Source organism: Rhinoraja longicauda, chromosome 31 (assembly GCF_053455715.1).
Source record: "Rhinoraja longicauda isolate Sanriku21f chromosome 31, sRhiLon1.1, whole genome shotgun sequence".
NCBI lineage: Eukaryota > Metazoa > Chordata > Chondrichthyes > Rajiformes > Arhynchobatidae > Rhinoraja > Rhinoraja longicauda.
In genome coordinates, this window is record NC_135983.1 from 19,021,925 (window position 1) to 19,043,215 (window position 21,291).

At 44.6% G+C, this 21,291-nt stretch overlaps 1 protein-coding gene across 1 annotated transcript; it reads left to right on the forward strand.

Moving 5' to 3' along the window:
* The first annotated feature begins 6,579 nt into the window (after nt 1-6,579).
* Nucleotides 6,580-17,669, forward strand: LOC144608319 (alpha-1-acid glycoprotein-like). Its single transcript, XM_078425959.1, has 6 exons — nt 6,580-6,708; nt 8,921-9,063; nt 11,100-11,170; nt 12,124-12,234; nt 13,191-13,294; nt 15,268-17,669. The coding sequence occupies exons 1-6, from the start codon at nt 6,592-6,594 to the stop codon at nt 15,307-15,309; spliced, it is 588 nt and encodes a 195-aa protein (XP_078282085.1). The 5' UTR covers nt 6,580-6,591; the 3' UTR covers nt 15,310-17,669.
* The last annotated feature ends 3,622 nt before the right edge of the window (nt 17,670-21,291 follow it).

The following is a 21,291-nucleotide window of genomic DNA, read 5'->3' on the forward strand; positions in this document are numbered from 1 at the left end:
CGACTCAGTGCAGGTGGTGGGAGAGAGGAGGATGATGGCAAAGCTAACATTGCTGCTGGACAACGACTCCCACCCCATGCAGGACACTGTCACTTCACTGAGTAGCTCCTTCAGTGACAGACTCCTTCACCCCAAGTGCGTGAAGGAGAGATATAGGAGGTCCTTCCTTCCCACTACTGTGAGACTGCACAACCAGCACTGCTCTCAGCAGACAAGTCAACAATAACAGCTAAGAACACAGAAAACTGATGACAATTTATGTATCATTTATTTATAATGAATGATCTCTTGCTCTCTTGCTATCCACTTTGCTGCTGTAACACTGTAAATTTCCCCAGTGTGGGACAAATAAAGGAATATATTATTATTATATTATAAATGATAAAAATCATAAGCATAATCGGAATTTGGCTTATATAAGATATTTAACTGCAAAAGTTATGTAATCTATCTGGTATAAATTAGCCGAAGGATTTGATGAAATCTTGCTTGAAAAATGTCACCAAAAAAGGCAAAAAAAACCAGATTCATTTATTTTTGCTTCATCTCATTATTTTGGCTATACACCATGATCAATACTACTTTAAATACAGGACATGAAACAATGGGAATATTACCTTCAGTTTCACCACTGAGTGCTGTATTTACAGAAATACCCATATGCAAATAGAGTCAAATATCAGCTAGGTTGGCATTTTCTAGAATAATAGAAAGTTGCAGCACTGAAATAAGCCCTGGGCCCATCAGGTGTGTGTCACCAAGTACCCATTCATAGTAATCCAGCATTAATTGCATTACTTTAAATTCTCCACTTTGTACTATAACTGACATATACATGCAATGTACCACATACCTGCAGCAGAAACCTGACCCCTAAGGCCACGTCCCTTTCAGCAGAGTCCAGCATGGGACCATTCTCTGCAAATCACGCTCCAACCTTACAAATATTTTGTCGGCTATTTAATCAAATTCTTCAGGCATACGGACGTACAGAAACTTCAAACATCAGTTAGTACCACTGACATGGACAAATGTTTAAAAATATCCTGAAAAATGTATTTAAAAATAAGAACTGTTTCAACTAAAAGAAAACAATTAAGTTAAAAACAGGAGAAAAAAACTTAAAACTGTTAAATATATTTATAATCATGTTTTTTTATAAATTAATTAAAAATATATACATTACCTGAAATTTATCCCACTGCTGGAGGAACCATTACTTTGCTGGAGGTGAATGGGGTCATTGAATAGTTGGAGCAGGTTCAGAGGTCAGATCTTCCAGTGTAATTGCTGAGTAACCACAGGATGATGTTGGTGTAAGAGACGTCTCACTTCAGTGCAGTCAGAATGACAGCGACAGGGAACCTAGCGATGTTCAGGACTAGCGCCTTTGTATTGTTGACCTTCAAAAGTGATTTGGAATGTCATTCTGAACCACACAGTGATAGAATTGTGCATCTCCAGTCTAAACAGGTGTTGGGAATAGATGTGAAGTGGTTGAAACAAACTGGAACTTGGCAAAAATCAATATCTGAGAAAATGTTGCCAAAATAAAAATCACTGAAAAAGCATACAGTAACAAGTGTCTGGCTGGATTCGTTCAATGAAACAGATCCGCAGAAAAGCCCAACGCAACTTCACTAAAGCATAAAATCACATTGTGTTCTCAATACACTAACTGCTCCTGCCACAAATCCCACAATCGAGTTGGTTAAGCATTAAAATAGAGTTAAATTGTTCACAAGTGTGAAAAGAAAACAAATTGTCCTAACGGAATTATTAACAATTCTTTCACAGTTAGTTCCTATTTTCTTGCAATGTCACAGAAGTGAACTTCATGAAGACAAAGAATAAGACAGAAAGCTATCAAAGAGCAAACAAACAAAAATAAACCAAGATGTCCACAGAGACTTTTAATGAGTTAAATGCTTTTTGTGTTAGTGTCTCATTTCAAAGCAAAGCAAAATTTAACACACGTTCAGAAAAGGTGTAATAAAAGTGGGGTTCCATTAGATAAATATTCATTCACTAATTTCTATGTATCTGGCAGATGATTGAATCCATATTTTAGTTAAACAAATGCAACTAAAATGCAATTGAAGAGCAGATTCAATGTTTTGAAAGCAATACAGAGTATAACTTAATTTTGTAAAGATAGCAATGTGGTATACTAAACAGTCATAATTTATTACAAAAATTTATAATCCTTAACATAACTAAACTCTTCAAGGCAGGGCTTTTTCAATGGTACAGCGTTTTGAACCTCTAAAAAGTTCCAAAAAATTACAGATTTTAAATTTTGATCGAATTTGATACATTTTTAGTTATTAATTTATTTACTTCGAAGTTGATTGGTCAACAAATCAAAAGAGAAGTGGCAGGAATGTTGATGGAAACAAATTGTTGATAATGTAGCTTAATTTTTAATTATTTTGTGTGCCAGAACTTTTTTGTCTACAAAAACAAAAGCACTGTTGCTAGGAATTAAACCACACAAACTATTTAGATTAACAGCTTTTTTTAGAGAAATAAATCTCTCCAATGAATCTTAGTGCAATGATACACAATGAAATGTTGTATCAGAAAGTTCTGGATTGTTCAGTCAGCAGGCAAGTAAAAGCAGGCCAAGTGTTTTTATTTGTTATATGTGCCACAAACAGTACAATGTAGTTCTTACTTTTTGTAGCTTAACAGGTACATTAATGCAATATTACAACAAATAATTATATAGCAACAATACAATAAATTATATGTAGGTAACCACATATTGGTTTGCTTCATTCATCCCACCCAGAAAGCACGATTAAAGTCATTCCAGGCTCCTTGATGCATAGCAAATCTCCCCAAGCAGCAGCCCAGCCATTAACCAGCAAAGTGGCACAGTGGGCAGAGCTGGTCTCATAGTGCCAGAGATCCGGGTTTGTGTGTAGGGAGTGGATGTGAAAGTGAGATAACAGAATAGTGTGAGCTGGTGATCGATATTGGCCTGGACTCAGTGGGCCAAAGAGCCAGTTTCAATGTTGTATCTCTAAAATAAACTCATGCTCTCCCCAGATTTCACACACTAACAACGGTCGCAATCCCCACACTTAAGGAAAATAAAAACGTTATTAAGTTTCCTGCTGTTAATCACTGCAGAACACCCGCTGTTAACACGAGTTGTATTCAAGTCAGGATGCATTTAGGTCATGAGTTGAGAAGTCTAGCAAAACTCACTCAACAATGGCTGCTTGGATGAGAGACCAGAGGAGACAAATAATCTCACACCTGAATCTCCTTACTGCACTACATCCAGGAAGAAAAGGCTTTTCTCAACTTACACTATCAAAATATTGATATTTTGGATTCACGATGTTAACCTTTTTGCTGTAAAGGGAAGTACGTTTCACCAGATTCTGCTAATGGCCAAACTTCTCCGTCCCCGGTATCGTCCCAGTAAACTGGCCAAGTAAAGCTTGAGCATGTTTTCCTTACTTTTCCACTTAATGCCCTTGTTAACAAAGCCAAATATCCCATACTCAACATTTCTTGCCAAACCCCACGCCCCAACCCTGGCATCACCCCTCAAGACTGAAGCGTGCAGATAATGCTGACTCTTTGTGTTGCTCCCCTCAAATGCATCACTTCCAATTACCGACTAAACCTTATCTGACATATGCCTGCCCATTCACCAGACCCTCCCTATCCTTCTAAAGTCCACTACTACTTTGCTCAATATTTTCTCTGCTGCGAGGTTTTGCATCACTGATAAATTATGAAAATGCTCTCCCTGTATGTTTCTCTCGATCATTTCTGTGTAGCACGTACAACAATGGTCCCTGACTCTACTGCACACTTCCTTCCAATCACCAGTAGTCACTGCCTTTAAATCCTTTGCCAATTTCATACTCACGTTATCAGCATGTCATTAATGTCACACCCTTCTGTATGGTCAATTATCATGCAATAAGTTTATCCAAAGAATAAAGCCAGGGACTCTTAACATAGACATTCTCACTGCTTTATGGAGTAACACCTTCAGAAAGTGACCCAATATCGGCCAATATCACTCAGAGCACCAGATAACCGATTTAATTTTCATTCGGAATATAGGTTTAGATTTATTATAGGTACATTGAAATACTTTTTTATGCAATGCTATCCAATCAAATCAGATGATACTGTACAAAATACAATCAAACCGAACTCAAGTACAATGGGTAGAGTGAAGGGAAAAATACTGAGCACAGAATACAGTTCACAGCATTTTAGCACCCAGTTCCATTGACAAAGTCCAATGTCCGCAGTGAGGTAGAGGAGGATTGGCCTGTTCCCTAACTTATGGAAGGATGGATCAGATGCCTACACAAAATGCTGGAGTAACTCAGCAGGTCAGGCAGCAAGCATCTAGGAGAGAGGGAATGGGTGACTTTTCGGGTCAAGAAGGGTCTCGACCCGAAACATCACCCATTCCCTCTCTCCTAGATGCTGCCTGACCTGTTGAGTTACTCCAGCATTTTGTGATACCTTCTATTTGTATCAGCATCTGCAGTTATTTTCCTACACTAGATGCCTACACAAGGTCTTTAAATATCTTTTATTGTTTAATCTTGTTAACATTGCACAATTTAACCCGACAGATTAAAAATAAAAGTGTGGCCATTAGTTTATGATTGGGCTGCAAGGGTACAAATCAAAGGCTCAATTCATATATTGAGTATAAAAATCTTGAGCAAAGTTGCATAATTCCTTCCCTGAAAGGCATTGGTAAACATGCATAGACAATAGACAATAGACAATAGGTGCAGGAGTAGGCCATTCAGCCCTTCGAGCCAGCACCGCCATTCAATGCGATCATGGCTGATCACTCTCAATCAGTACCCCGTTCCTGCCTTCTCCCCATACCCCCTTACTCCGCTATCCTTAAGAGCTCTATCCAGCTCTCTCTTGAAAGCATCCAACGAACTGGCCTCCACTGCCTTCTGAGGCAGAGAATTCCACACCTTCACCACCCTCTGACTGAAAAAGTTCTTCCTCATCTCCGTTCTAAATGGCCTACCCCTTATTCTCAAACTGTGGCCCCTTGTTCTGGACTCCCCCAACATTGGGAACATGTTATCTGCCTCTAATGTGTCCAATCCCCTAATTATCTTATATGTTTCAATAAGATCCCCCCTCATCCTTCTAAATTCCAGTGTATACAAGCCCAATCGCTCCAGCCTTTCAACATAGACTTCATGATGAAACCACATGGTTAAACTTCTCATCACAGCCCAGATTGCTTGAATTCAGTTTCACAATTTAACACATCAGGAAATGAACAAGAGAAGTTGTGTGATAATTCAGTCCCACATTTCCCAGACAACCCACATGTTGTTACCTAATATTTCCCAGCAAAAAAAACTGTAGCCATACTTCTTCAAAATAATTTGTCGAAAACAAAATTCTATTCAAATAAATACTGAGAAGGAACTTACAGGAAATCCAAGGATCAATATCAGATGGAAAGTTTGGAAAATCTGTTTGTTCCAAGTTTATTACATGGACATCATCCATTTGGAGTTGTTAGGCCTGGACCTCAGTATGGGTGCTGTCTGTACGGAGTTTGTACCTTCTCCCCGTGACCGCGTGGGTTTTCTCTGAGATCTTTGGTTTCCTCCCACACTCCAAAGACACACAGGTTTGTAAGTTAATTGGCTTGGTATAAGTGTAAATTGTCCCTAGTGTGTGAAGGATAATGCTAGTATGCGGGAATCGCTGGTGGGACTCGGTGCAGACTCGGGCCGAAGGGCCTATTTCCGCACTATTTCTAAACCAAACTAAACTCTGGAGACTAAACAGAAACCCAAGGATTGCTCTTCATTTCGATACAGGGAGTGCTGGACTAGGTCCAGTTAAACCAAGGCCTCCCTACCCTTTTCAACAGTAACTCCAGCTCCAGTTCCACGTGTTACCCACAAGTAAACTTGCATTTCCACAGCGTCTGTGATCCCAGAGCTTCTCCAAGAGATTTTCAAGGGTTGAAGTACCTTTGAAATGCTGTAATAATCTGAAGCATGGCAGCCAAATTACCCATAGCAAGATGTTGCAAGCAACATTGTGACAATGTCCATATTAATCTGTTGTTTGTAGTATTGGTTAAAATAAAAGAATATCTGCCAACACTCTGCCCAGCCTTGACGTTGTGCTCTGGGATATTTTACCTCCAACCCAGGGGGCAGGCAGGCTCTGGTTTAGTATTCCAGATAACTTCAGCCTTGTTATTGTGCTCAAGTTCCTGGCATGGGCCTTGAACCCACCACATTCTGACTTGGAGGCAAAAGTGTCACCCATTGAGCAAGAGCTTAGAGCTCTCAGGGTCGGGCAGAACATTACGTTATTGCTTCATGAAGAAGGCTTCTGGTTAAAGATCTTATTTATACACAATAATAGTTCCTGGCAGTAGTCCAGGAAAACACCTCATTCTGTGATGAAACCAGAAATGGACGGGATGCTATTGGGCAAAACATTTTGCCCATATTCAGATTGCAACAAACTCCAAGGCTCCTATATAAACCCCAGTGCTGCTAACTCTGCTGCTGCAAGACATTGGCAAACAACGCGGCCAGGACAATGGCTTCCCTCACCCTGGTGATCTTCCTCGCTGCCAGCCTGATCCAGTTGTCTGCTCCTGGTCCATCCAACTGTAAGAAGCTCCAGCCGAAAAAAATCGACCTGAAGAGTCAGGCGGTAAGAAAGCATAAATCAAACTGAAAAGGACAAAAATAATAGCTTGCATTTTTCAAATCTTTGTGCAAAACCATTTTTGACATTTTTTAAAGTGTTTTTTACTGTGGGAAGCTCGGTGAATTGTTTTGCTCCAGCAGGCTCCCACAAACAAAACGGTAATGACCTGGCATTCTGTTGACGGTGGGAATGGTTGAGGAGTGAACATTAGGCAGAACATTATGATAAAATGTTATATTAGGATTTGGCTAGAGATGTGGAAAAACCTTTTCACCCAGAGAGTTGTGAATCTGTGGAATTCTCTGCCACAGAAGGCAGTGGAGGCCAATTCACTGGATATTTTTAAGAGAGAATTAGATTTAGCGCTTAGGGCTAAAGGAATCAAGGGATATGGGGGAAAACCAGGAATGGGGTACTGATTTTAGATCTGAAGAAGGGTCTCAACCTGAAACCCATCCCTTCTCTCCAGGGATGCTGCCTGACCCGTTGAGTTACTCCAGCATTTTGTGTCTACCTTTGATTTAAACCAGCATCTATAGTTCTTTCCTACTGATTTTAGATGATCATCCATGACCATTGAATGGCAGTGCTGGCTCGAAGGGCCGAATGGCCTACTCCTGCACCTATTTTTCTATGTCTATGTTTCTAAATCATTGAAATGGTGCAATGAGATCTTTTATGGCATTCTTGGAGGGTGATGGCTTAACAATTGCATCTTAAGGTAGCTCAAGAGTGTTTTGTTTATTACGGAGACCTGAACCTTGTCCAAATAACACGGTACAACTGGCCCATTGAATACATGAGTACTTGACTTTGATTCAGAACATGCAAAGCTGCTGTCACTTCTCTCAGAGAGATACACCAGTTTGTCCTTGAAATCTCCACCATTGAAATCGGATTTTGCATTCAGGCGAGGATCTGACAATCAGGACGATGGAACCAAACTGCATTTTGCTGTTTTTCCATTCATTGGTTATAAAAGTGTTGGAGCTGATGTTGGGAAGGGCCATTAGAATGAGTTAAAAATTATGGAACTGAGTCTTTTCACTCTCCCAATTGGCCATGGGGAGGCTGGGCAGAAGGATGGATGTGTCAACCAACTAAGGTCATGAATGTTGAGGAGGGAACAAGATGTCAGGTGAGGAGACCTCCGAGAGTACACTCAGCCAGCAGTACGAACCCATTGGAAGAGTGTCTCCAGTTCTCAGCTAAACTTCAGCAAACAGTTACCATGGCTTGTGAGGTACTGCTCTTTTTACAAACCTGACTGATTTCTCCAGCCAATGAGGAGTTGGTGGACGGCAAATCAGGAATGTGGGTTCCATCGAGCTTGCCAGCAATATAGACCTGCCCTGCAGTGTGACAAATAAGTTGAGGTCTCCAGTGGCCAGGGCAATATTCACTCTTCATCCAAAGTCATTAACACTGACAATCAGCTATTTATCCCCTTCCTGCTTAAAGCAGCTTTCAGGGCATGGATGGTTGGTGAGTTTCTGATATTACAATAGTCAGAATCATAGAGTCACACATCATGGAAACAGGCCCTTCAGCCCAACTTATCCATGCCAATCAAGATGCCCCATCTAAGCTAATCCCATTTGCCAGTGTTTGGCCCATACCCGTCTAAACCTTTCCTATTCATGCACCTGTCCAAGGGTCTTTGAAATGTTGTTATAGTATCGGTCTTAACTACCTCCTATGGCAGATTGTTCCAAATACCCATTACCCTCTGAGTAAAGAAGTTTCCCCTCAGGTTCCCATTTAATCTTGCCCGTCTCAACTTAAATCCATGTCCTTTGGTTTTTGATTTCCCTATCTTGAGTTTAAAATTCTGTGCATTCACCCTATCCATTTCCCTCGTGATTTTATACACCACCGCAAGATCATCCCTCAGCCTCCTGTGCTCCAAGGGGAAAAGTCCTAGCCCTCCCAACCTCTCCCTAGAGCTCAGGCCTTCGAGTTCTGGCAACATTCTCATAAATCTTTCCTGCACTCGTTCCAGTTCAAGAGTGCTTGGCTCAAGTTTACTGACAGTATAATGTCTATACTTTATAAGTACCTCATTGTTTGTAAATTACTTTGAGACATCCTTACAAGCTTTGTTGTACCTTTGCAGATTATGTCACAGAAGCTGTGTCTATAGTAGCAACATTGAGAAACCTTTAGCACCCACCGTCCATTCACAATGATGCCTTGTACTCTTCATCTCCAACAGTTCTCTGGCAAGTGGTACTTACTGCGCTGGGCAACACAGTATGAGCCTTATCGAAAGGAGTTTGGCCACGTGGACAATGCATACTTTGTGAACTCACCTGTTGTGCGAATGAACAAAACATTGATGAAGGGCTACATGCGAATGTAAGTCCACTTTACTCAGTGTCTTCCATCTCGTCTCTCTTTGGTAACTGGCTAAGCACATTCAGCCTGTTACCCTGGCCATGCACACTGGCCCCACAGCTAGTGTGGCTGTCTGAGTTTTATCCCAACATCCAGTGGCATCTGTGTGGAGTTCGCACGTCCACCCTGCGACCTTGTGGAATTTCTCCTGATCTGGGGATTGGTATCTTAAGTTACTACTGCGGGGTAGTACAAGAATGTGGAGGAGTTGATGCAAAAAATTGTAGAGAATCGTTTTGGCACAGTGGTAGAGTTGCTGCCTTATAGCGCCGGAGACTCGGGTTCAATCCTGACTACGGGTGCTGTCTGTACAGGGTTTGTACGTTCTCCCCGTGACCATGTGGGTTTTCTCCGAGATCTTCGGTTTCCTCCCACTCTCCAAAGACGTACAAGATTGTAGATTAATTGACTTGGTACAAATATAAATTGTCCCACGTGTGTGTAGGATAGTGTTAATGTGGGAGATCGCTGGTTGGTGCGGACCTGGTGGGCCGAAGGGCCTGTTTCCGCGCTGTATCTCTAAACTAAACTAAAGAAGCAGCAACTGATGGGATTGCTCAAAACCTCTGGTAATAACTTCTTTGAAGTGTTCAAATTTTTGCTGCCCTTCGGATGAGGAGAAATTGATTTTCATGACCAGATAGTAAACCCAGTTAGGAAATCACCAAACTCTGCCCAGGGGGGTCACTTAAAGGACAGTGCAAGCCTTACCTTGGGAGGGAAAGTTTCTTTGGATGCTCAGGTCAAGTCTGGAATAACAAAGAACAATTCTTCCTCCGAGCCTTTTAGAAATGTAAACCACAATCCCAGCTAATCATGGGTAGATGTTAATAGTTTCCACTAGTGGAAGAGTCTTAATGGTAGTGGAGCAGCTGAGGGGTGAGGGGTGGGGGGCAAAATGTGGTTTCAAAATAAAGGGCCGGTTCTTTAAAACCAAAATTAAATATAAAAGTATTAAACATATTCCCAAAATTTAGGTCTATTCACTTTGGAAATACAAGTGCATAGATGCTGTTATATTGTCCTATAGCATGAGGAACCACAGATTAATTTCTACACACAAGGAGGCCATTCCTTCCATCAGACCTGATGCTGCTTCATATCATATCATATCATATATATACAGCCGGAAACAGGCCTTTTCGGCCCACCAAGTCCGTGCCGCCCAGCGATCCCCGTACATTAACACTATCCTACACCCACTAGGGACAATTTTTACATTTACCCAGCCAATTAACCTACATACCTGTACGTCTTTGGAGTGTGGGAGGAAACCGAAGATCTCGGAGAAAACCCACGCAGGTCACGGGGAGAACGTACAAACTCCTTACAGTGCAGCACCCGTAGTCAGGATCGAACCTGAGTCTCCGGCGCTGCATTCGCTGTAAAGCAGCAACTCTACCACTGCGCTACCGTGCCGCCCTGGTAGAGACTCACATGGTAGAGCAAATTCCCCACTCTTTCCCCACACTCCAGTGTTTATTGTTCCTTAAATATCTATGTGAACTTGTTTTGTGTTACTCAATTGGATCAATTACTCACAACTTGTAGCCATCCCTGTCTCAGCTGGCATTTATTTCCCATCCTGAATTGCCCTTGAGAAGGTGATGATGACATTCCATGGTTGCAGAGGGATTTTGAAAATCCTGTTTTAGTAAGATAGTCTTCACAACACTCTGGAAGCTGTTGTCTTACCCCATTCTAGGTCTCGGTTTGAATCCAGTTCCTTGTCAACATAGATGATTCATAATTACACCCTAAAGAGGTCTAGAGGGCCTTTGAGATGGGCTTAAACTTATTTACCAGAACTACATTCTACACTAGAATGCAAAGATAGTGCAGCAACTCAATGGAGCATCCACAGGAGAGGGAATAATCCAGCAACAAATAAATCCACCAAATGAACTGAGGCCCTGAGGAAGGAATAAAGCCAGTTACACGGGGAAGGGACTCACCAGTTCTTGCTTGGGCACCAATTCCTTTTTTATTTCACCCAGAGGAGACGAATGCATCTCGGAGATAGAGGCCTACCGCTTGTCAAATAATGGCATAGATTTCACCTGTGAAGGTAAGTACCAATATTAGGAGTTAAGCAAAAGTCTGATTGATTGTGCATCTTAGCTCAGCAAATCACAATTATGATTTCCAAAAGTCATCTGAACAGATATATAGATAGGAAGCGCGTAGAGCAATATGGGCCAAATACAGGCAAATGAAGCTGGGCCAGAATGCCAACTTGGTTGGCACAGACAAGTTGGGCCAAAAGCCCTGTTTCCATGCTCCACAGCTTGATCAGTCAATGGGTAGAAATATCATGTTGATAAAACTCAATAGTAACATTCAAACTTGGGAAAATCATTAGCCACTCAATTCTGCCATTCAAGAGGATGATGTCAGATCAATCTAACTTTTGTCTAGAAATTGGAATGCAAAGCACACTTTTGTTTAGGTACTAATCATGCAATGTTGAATAGGACAGGAGTGAAGTTGCTCTGTCTGTGATAAATTCATGGTCAATGCCAGACAGTCTTTTGGGTTTTAACCTTTCTCCGTTTGGACATCATAGTAATGTTACAACAAGCGTATTTACCAGGCTTTACACAGGGCATTTCAGCAAGTATCTCAATTCACCTGGGCCAGACAGGTAAGGACACCCTCACCAGTAGGACACAGGTGAACCAGATTTTTAAAAATGACAAAATAATAGTTCTTGTGATCATTGTTACAAAGTCCAGTTCTATTTTTTAATTCCAGGTTATTTACTGAATTTAATTTCCTCAGGTAAGATTTGAACTCTGGGCTGGATTGTCAGTCCAGGCCTCCGGCCTATTGATCCCAGAATCTAAGCGCAGTGTCACCAGTTTATTGTTTTTCAATAACCTGCTACAAGTAATTCCCAATCCTGTTGTGCAGTAATACATCAGCAATGGGCCCCACATCCAATCCCCCCCTCCTGAACATTGCTTTCTACTTGGAAAATCGTCCAATGGATGAAGTATTTTTTTCTTTGTTCACTTGTAGCCAAACCATTTATGGTGTTCAGAATTCTCAACACCAAGATTCGAACTTCCTTGCTTTTCCACATGCAAGAGAAGAGAGAAGGCAGAATCTTCCACACAATCTCCCTCTACGGTGAGTGCACGATGCCTTATGCAGGTAAACGCTCAATGAAGAATAGTTTCTAAGCCATGGTATCTTTAGTTTAGTTTAGTTTAGTTTATCATTGTCACATGTACCAAGGAATAGCAACGTTTTTTGTTGCATGCTACCCTGTCAAAGAGAAGACTATAAATGATTGCAATCAAGCCGTCCACTGTGTACAGATAAAGGGTACAACCTTTAGTGCAATATAAAATCCGATAAAGTCAGATTAAAGATAGTTCAAAGGTCTCTAATGAGGTAGATGTGAGGTCAGTACCATACTCTAGCTGGTGAGAAGATGGTTCAGATGCCCGATAACAGCTGGGAAGAAACTGTCCCCAAATTGGAAGTACTGGATGAGTTTTCAAATTGCTGTACCTCGTGGCTGATGGGAGAGGGGAAAAGAGGGTGTGACCGGGGTAAGACTGGTCCTCAAATATGCTGGTGGTCTTGCTGAGGCAGTATGGTTTAGAGGGAGTCAATAGAAGGGAGGTTGGTTTGCCTGATGTCTGGGCTAGGTCCGCAACTCTCTGCAGTGGGTCAGAGGATTTATGTTACTTCCTACCCTGTTGTCCCTCCACCTTCCCTCCAGTTGCCCCTCATATTTATTCTTACATTTCCCTGCTCTTTTAATCTTTCCTTCTATCCATCTTTACTTCTACCTACTCACCTCCACTCCCTCCCCCTTGCCACCTTCCCTAGTAGTCCCTATGTTACGTACCTACACACTTCCTCTTCCCTCTACATGCCTCTCTCTTGTACCAACTTGCCCCTTTCACCCATCCCTTTGCCCAAAGGCACCGCCTTCAGTTGTCTTGCAAACAATATTGCCTCATTGTCAGATGTGTCTTCTCGTATACAACATTTACCAAGGCAAATAGGAAATTACAATCCCCCTCAAGATTTATGACCAGGAAACAACTCATTTTATTTTTGTTCATCAACAGGTCGAAATCCTATTGCAATGGAGAATGAATTGAAGATCTTTGACGAGCAGGTGCAATGTGTGGGAATGAAGAGTGATAAAATTGTAGTCCCATCTCGACTGAAGGTTGGCTCCTTATTTTCATTCCAGACATAAATGCTCAGGATAGACACACAAAGCTGGAGCAACTCAGCGGGTCTGTCAGAGTCTTTGGAGAAAAGGAATAGGTGACGTTTCGGGACGGGATCTTTCCTCTGAAGAAGGGTCTCGACCTGAAACGTCACCTATTCTTTTTCCCCAGAGATGCTGCCTGACCCGCTGAGTTGCTCCAGCCTTTTGTGTCTACCTTTGGTTTAAACGAGCATCTGCAGTTCCTTCCTACACATAAATGCCGAGGATATGGTTTTCTTGTGACAAGCCATAACTCCCTGAAAATGACAATACAAGCAGATATACTGGTAAAGAAGGAATATGATCGACTTGCTTTCACAGACAAGGGGATTGAGCATAAAAATCAGGATGCAGCTTTATGGGAGGTTTATCAAAATGATGCTGGATTAGGGGGTATTAGCTACAGGGAGAGGTTAGACAGACTTGGATAGTTTTGCCTGGAACATTGGAGATTATGGTGGGACCTGATAGAAGTATATAAAATGATGAAAGGCATAGATAAGGTCGACGGTCAGAACCTTTTTCCCAGGATGGCAAAATCAAAGACTAGAGGCCATAGCTTTAAGGTGAGAGGGGTAAAGTTTAAAGGAGATGCTCGGAGCGTTTTAGTTTTTTTACACTGAAGGTGGTTGGTGTCTGGAATGTGTGCTGCTGGGGATGGTGTTTGCGGAAGATGCGATTGTAGCATTTAAGAGACTTTGAATAGGTATGTGGATATGCAGGGAATTAGGGATATGGATGTGTAGAAAGATAAGAGTTGGTGTTGGCACATTATCGGCTGAAGGGCCTGTTCCTGTGCTGTACTGTTCTATGTTCTACGTTCCAAGTGTCAAGTCAAGTCAATTTTATTTGTATAGCACATTTAAAAACAACCCACGTTGACCAAAGTGCTGTACATCTGATTAGGTACTAAGGAAAAAAATGAAACATACAGTAGCACGCAAACAGTTCACAGCGCCTCCTCAATGAGCCTCAAACGCTAGGGAGTAGAAATAGGTTTTGAGCCTGGACTTAAAGGAGTCGATGGAGGGGGCAGTTCTGATGGGGAGAGGGATGCTGTTCCACAGTCTAGGAGCTGCAACCGCAAAAGCGCGGTCACCCCTGAGCTTAAGCCTAGACCGCGGGATAGTGAGTAGCCCCAAGTCGGCCGACCTGAAGGACCTGGAGTTAGAGAGGTGGGTTAGAAGATTTTTGATATAGGGGGGGGAATGTCCATTTAGGGCTTTATACGTGATGGTACATGCTGATATAGCATACTGGTACCTCTAAAAGGTTAAATGCTAGATTTTCAAATGGTTAGAATTTTTAACGTTGCAAGATTACTACTAAAGTTTAAAAAATAAAATGTAATAATTACATTAGGTGGTCAGGCCCTTAAACAGGTTACAGGATGACAATCTGCCCGAGACACCAATAGCAAGGAATATCATGCCTTCCACCACCTTTTTGTTTTCAAAATTATTGGTTTTTCGCAGCTCAAAAGCAAAGACCTAATACTTATGTCATTATTGGCTCTCGACAATAATTTCCAACTACACCTGTCATCTGCCAGTCTCACAAATATGGGTGCATCAGAAACACTGTTCCTGCTCTAAATTGCATCAAAACACTAAGTTCTGGAGTAACTCAGTGGATCAGGCAGCAATCGTGGAGGGAACGGTCCTGACCCAAACATCACCGATCCATTCTCCCCACAGATGCTGCTTGACCCACCGAGTTACTCCAGCACTTTGTGTTTTACTCAAGATTCCTGCATCTGCGGTTCCTTGTGTCTATCAAAAAATCTGTAATCTCAAAGTAAACTAGGATTTGTTATCATGCAGATGAAGCTGTCTTTAAATTCCCGATATACTCTGATAGAATAAATACAGCTGCTGTTGTCTTAAGCACGTTTTCCATTACAGAATGTTTTGTTTTCTCTCCTACAGGGTGAGTGCAGCCCACAAGACACAGTGGAAGCCATCAAATGAAAATAAATGCACCAACTCCTCAGCAAGGGGGAGCTTTGGAAATCACAGTCCACCAACACATTTCCAAAATTAAACTTCTGTATCAATTCCAAGTTAGCAAAGAGCTAGTTATACTCATTTAGCACGAGTTCCGAGATTATTTTGTAACAAGAGTCCCACCAGGGATTGACCAGCTAAGTAGGTTCTCTCACCGATGGAGCAGATTTAAAAGCAGCTTAATCCAAGAACAATGCAGCTTCAGTTTGGTTTGTTCAGGTCAGCAAATAATGACGCTATTCAAACCGTTCGTTTGTAAGCCACCCAAGTGTCCCCCCCCCCCTCCCTTTTTCCCTCCTTCTCTTCCCTGTGCTCCATCTGAATGATCACCTTTTCTCCCTTTCTCCTTACCCTTCCACCTGTCTCCCTTTCCCTGGCTTCACATTTTGTGCCCCTTCTATCCTTATCTCACACGTTTTGCCTTTTCACCTCTGGCCATTGTCTAATCATCTGCCAATCAACCCCCCCCTCCCTCACCTGTATCCATTTTTGTCTCACCCACACCTCTCTTCCAGATTTTCCCTCCTCCCCCCCCCCCCCACTCTAATCAGTCAGGAGGGTCCCGACCCAAAACAACACTTATCCATGTTCACCAGAGATGCTGCCTGGTCTGCTGAGCTAATCCAGCACTGTACCTTTGTTTGTAAACTACCATCAGCAGTTCCTTGCCTCAATATCATGACAATGCTCGAGTGCAAACTTCACACAGACAACACTCGAGGTCAGGATGGAACTAGGTCTCTGTACTGTAAGATAGTAACTCTGTCACCTGCACCATTGTGGAAATAATTGCCTCGCAAATCTCCTCACCATCCGTGCTATTGATGTAGATTAGATATGTTTGAGGTCAACTGTAATACTTGTGAGAAAAACACAATCAAATCTAGTTATTTGATTTTGACAGGGGTATTAAAGCAATGGATCCCAAGAGAACTCAATGCACTTTTGTTGCCTGAAATGGCCCGTTATTGTGTTTTGATTTACAGCCATTATTTGGCGAGAGAGCCGTGTAATGTCTCTGAATACCAGGTCGCAGGAACAAGTAGGAGGAAGATCCTTCTATTCGTAGAGTGGGGAATGTTAGTGGAAGGGGAGGATTCAATTCTTTAAGGAGTTGTTTTGACAAAAGGACCCGAGAGGAAACAAATACATTTATTTTAAACGATTTTTATCACAGTGAATTATTATAATCTGAAATAAGGTGACTGAAAGGGTGGTGGAAATAGATTTAATAATAATGTTCAAAAGGGAATTGGATACATCTTAGGAAAGATAAGCAGGGTTTGGGGAAATTGAAGCAGAGTGGAATAATTAGATAACTCTAGGAGCCAGCAAAGTCACCACAGATTGGCCGCTCTATTTCAAATGATGAACTAATATGTTGTTGAGTTTAAAACTCCTACATGCTGTCAGTTTGCTGTCATTGAGAATAGAACAGAATGATAATAGACAATAAATAATAGACCAAGAATGAGGAAAAATAAGAATGGGAAATCATCTGCTCCTCCCCTTCCATGGCTCCAGCTGCCTTTTCCTTTTTCCTGTCTGCTTCCATCTATCACCCACCTGCCTCAATTTCTCAACTCCACTCTTTCACACGCCCCCCCCCCCCCCCCAGTCTCTATCTGCCCCATACCCGCTCCAATATACATCTATCACATGATGGCCCATCTCACCCCTCCTCCTTCCTTCAAACTGACCGTACTCCCTCTCAACTCAGTCCTGATGCAGGGTCTCGGCTCAAAACTTAGGCCATCCCTTCCCCTCACACCCCCTCTCCAGCAGACGATGCTCAACCTGCTAAATCATCACTAGTTTATTAGCTTGTGCTTTATTTTGCTTGCAATTTCACTAGAGTGACATTATAACAGTTGGCCATGGGATCTTTGTGAATTTAGTTTGCATAACGGCAGAACATGAGAATGGGAAGAAGAGAATTAGATTAAAAAAACAACTCAACTTCAAATGACTATCAAGATGGCCAATTTCTGAACCACATTGTCCGTCTCTTAGCAAGGTAGATGGATATGTAGGGAATGGAAGGACATGGATCAAGTGCATGCAGAGATTGGTTTAACCTGACATCATGTTCGGCATGGACATCGTGGGCCGAAGGGCCTGTTCCTCTGCTATACTTTTTCGATCTTCCATGTAGTCAGATGTTGATTAATCTTTGTAGAATAAAGGAAACATATACATCCACGAGGAAAAGGAATGACTTATTCTTTCTTGTACCCAACTTGTAAGTGTACCACACTGTTGCCATGTGATACGGTCAAGTTCACCATCAATATTTTTTTCTTGTGAATAAAACGTTACTTTGCACAGCGCTCTACTGCCAGTTGTTTGTGTACTTATTAATTAAATGTGTTTCAAACAGCATTAGCAGTTTCTTGGGTCTCCAATGACACAGTCATCTTGGGCTTTCTGTGATCTTCAGATACTCCAGAGTTTTATATCTAACTAGACAACCCGTGGGTTCCTGTTGTGACACCAGCGATCTCAAAATGGCGATCTCATCTTTTATTATGTATCACACAATCACAATCACAATAAAACGTTATTAGCCAAGTATATTTTGCAACATACGAGGAACTTCATTTACCATACAGTCATAACAGTAAAAAGCAACAGGACACACAAAATACATTTTAACATGAACATCCACCACAGTGACTCCTCCACATTCCTCACTGTGATGGAAGGTGAAAAAAAAGTTCAATCTCTCCCTTCTTTGTCCTCCAGCGGTCGGGGGCTCTAACCTTCCGTTGACGGGATGATCTTGACTCCTGTAGCCGGCGGCGAGCCTTCCTCGTCGGGGCAATCAAGCTCCTTCATCGGGGGGGGATCTCAGCGCCCCCGCGATGGCGGTCTACACCGGGTCGGGACCAGTCGAACCTCGTGCAGCTTTTGGAGCTCCCGACCGGTCTCAACCCGAGACTGCGAGCTCTGATGTTAAAGACCGCAGGCTGCATTGGAGCGTCGATCCCAGGCAAGGGATCGCAGGCTCAGATGATAAGTCCACGCCCCCACGGGGACTCAAGGTCAGTCCCAGGCAAGACCTCCAGCTCCATGATGTTAGGCAGCATAGCGACCAGAGATACGATCCGGAAAACAATCGAATCTCCGGCAAGGTAAGAGACTGAAAAAAAAGTTTCCCCCGACCTCCTCTCCTACCCCCCACATAAAGCAAACCAGAGAACATTTATAAAAACTTTAAAAACTTACCAAAAATAACAAAAAGAGTTTGAAAAGGACAGACAGACTGTAGGCGAGGCAGCCATCATGCGGCACCCCCTGGTGCTATATGTATGTTCCCCAAATACAGCCAAAACAGTACACGAGAGCGCAACAATTTGAATGAAACTTGATACTGCACACCGCAGGCGAATGGTGAGTAAGGTGCCCCTAAAAGTGTTGCACTATCGTATACTGTTTTAGCTGTATTTCGGGAACATACATACAAGATGAGACTTTTAATTATGTGTATATATATATATATATATATATACACATATACAATAGATTGACGTGGACCCTTGGGTCCAAATCTCTCCTGCGGGCCGGGTAACCCTCCCGCAACAGACGCTCCTGCGGGCCCGGCATCCCGTGGATCCGTTGCCGGGCGGGGAGTGTCCCCCGGGGCCGTGGACGGGCAAGGGGGACAAGGAAAAGCCACTGACCTCGGCCCCGTGTGTCCAACGCTGCAGCCAGAGCGAGCCATGGACCCGAAGCCTCTCTTGCAGCTCGGCGGCGAATGGTGGTGAAGGGCAACGACGGCCATCTTGTTGGACCATCTGCCGCCGCGTTGCACCATGGGAGGAAGTTCAGGCACGGGGCATGCCGGAACGGGCGCCGGTCCTCCCGGCGGGGGGGGGGGGGGGGAGGGAGCGTATTCATTAAAGTTTATTTGGTAAATTGTTTTTAAAAGTAACAAAATCTAATTTATTGAGACCACGGAGAATGATGAGTAGGTGGGCCTAAAATTGTGACGCTATTGTGTACCGTTTTCGCTGTATTGTGAATGAAAACGGCGCAAACAAACATAAGGGACAAACATATGAGACAAACATATGGGGGAACAAACATACGGGAACAAACAAGATGAGAGTTTTAGTAATATACTAGACCAAGTGGGCCCGTTGGGCCCGTCCTCGTAGGGTTTCCATTGTAACCGGGAGGCGGGGAGGGAGGGGGGAGGGAGGGGGGAGGGGGACCACCTGTTTTCCCAGTACCCCTCTTTCCCCGTTGTGGGATGGGAGGGGGGAGGGGAGGGGAGGGGAGGGGGAGGGAGAGGGGAGGGAGGGGGTAGGGGGAGGGAGGGGAGGGAGGGGAGGGGGGAAGGGGGAGGGGGGAGGGAAGGGGGGAGGGAGGAGGACCTCCCCTTTTCCCAGTACCCCTCTTTCCCCGTTGTGCCCGTCCTTGTAGGGTTTCCATTGTAACCGGGAGGCGGGGAGGGAGGGGGGAGGGAGGGAGGAGTGGAGGGAGGAGGGGAGGGGGAGGGAGGGGGGAGGGGAGGGGGAGGAGAGGCGGGAAAGGGGGAGGGAGAGGGGAGGGAAGGGGGTAGGGGTGGAGGGGGGAGGGAGGGGGGACACCTGTTTTCCCAGTACCCCTCTTTCCCCGTTGTGCCCGTCCTCGTAGGGTTTCCATTGTAACCGGGAGGCGGGGAGGGAGGGGGAGGGAGGGAGGAGGGAGGTGTGGAGGGAGGAGGGGAGGGAAAGGGGGGGAGGGGAGGGGGGAAGGGGGGAGGTGGAGGGAGGGGGGAGGGAGGGGGGAAGGGGGGAGGATGGGGGAACTCCCCTTTTCCCAGTACCCCTCTTTCCCCGTTGGGCCCGTCCTCGTAGGGTTTCCATTGTAACCGGGAGGAGGGGAGGGAGGGAAGGGGGAGGGAGGGAGGTGTGGAGGGAGGAGGGGAGGTACCACGTAAAGATCCAACCAATCGGGCGCTAACAGGGAGGGTGAAACCCAATGAAAAAAACCGCGTTTTTACTTTAAAATAAGTTCTTTGTTGAAAAGGAAATAAACTTATCTATAGAGCAGCAGCTTTTTAAAAATAAATAAAATCAAACTTAATGAAAATCACATTCCTCATTTAAAATAAATGTCTTTGTTATAAATGAAATCAAACAGCGGGAGAGGCGACAGCGACTACACTTCCGCTTCGGGGAGAGGAGGGGGGGAGAGGAGGGGGGGGAGGGGGGGAGGAGGGGGGAGAGGAGGAGGGGGGGTGGAGGGGGGGGGAGGAGGGGGGGAGAGGAGGAGAGGGGGGAGAGGAGAGGGGGGAGAGGAGAGGGGGGAGAGGAGAGGGGGGAGAGGAGAGGGGGGAGAGGAGAGGGGGGGAGAGGAGGGGGGGGAGGAAGGGGGCAGAGGTGGGGGGAAGGGGAGGGAGAGGGGAGGGGAGGGGAGGGGAGGGGGGAGGGGGTGGGAGGGAGGGGGGATGGGGGAGGGGGACCTCCCCTTTTCCCAGTACCCCTCTTTCCCCGTTGGGCCCGTCCTCGTAGGGTTTCCATTGTAACCGGGAGGAGGGGAGGGAGGGAGGGAGGAGGGAGGTGTGGAGGGAGGAGGGGAGGAGGGGAGGGGGAAGGGGGAGTGAGGGGGTAGGGGTGAGGTGGAGGGAGGGGGGAGGGAGGGGGGAGGGAGGGGGGGTAGGGGGGAGGGGGAGGGAGGGCAGATGGGAGGGGAAGGGGGGGAGGGAGGGGGCTCTCCCCTTTTCCCAGTACCACTCTTTCCCCGTTGGGCCCGTCCTCGTAGGGATTCCATTGTAACCGGGAGGAGGGGAGGGAGGGAAGGGGGAGGGAGGAGGGAGGAGGGGAGGGAGGGGGAAGGGGAGGGCGGAAAGGGGGGGAGGGGGGAGGGGGAGGGGGGAGGGAGAGGGGAAGGGGGGGAGGGGGGGGGGAGGTAGGGGAGGGAGGAGGGAGGAGGGGAGGGAGGGGGGAAGGGGAGGGC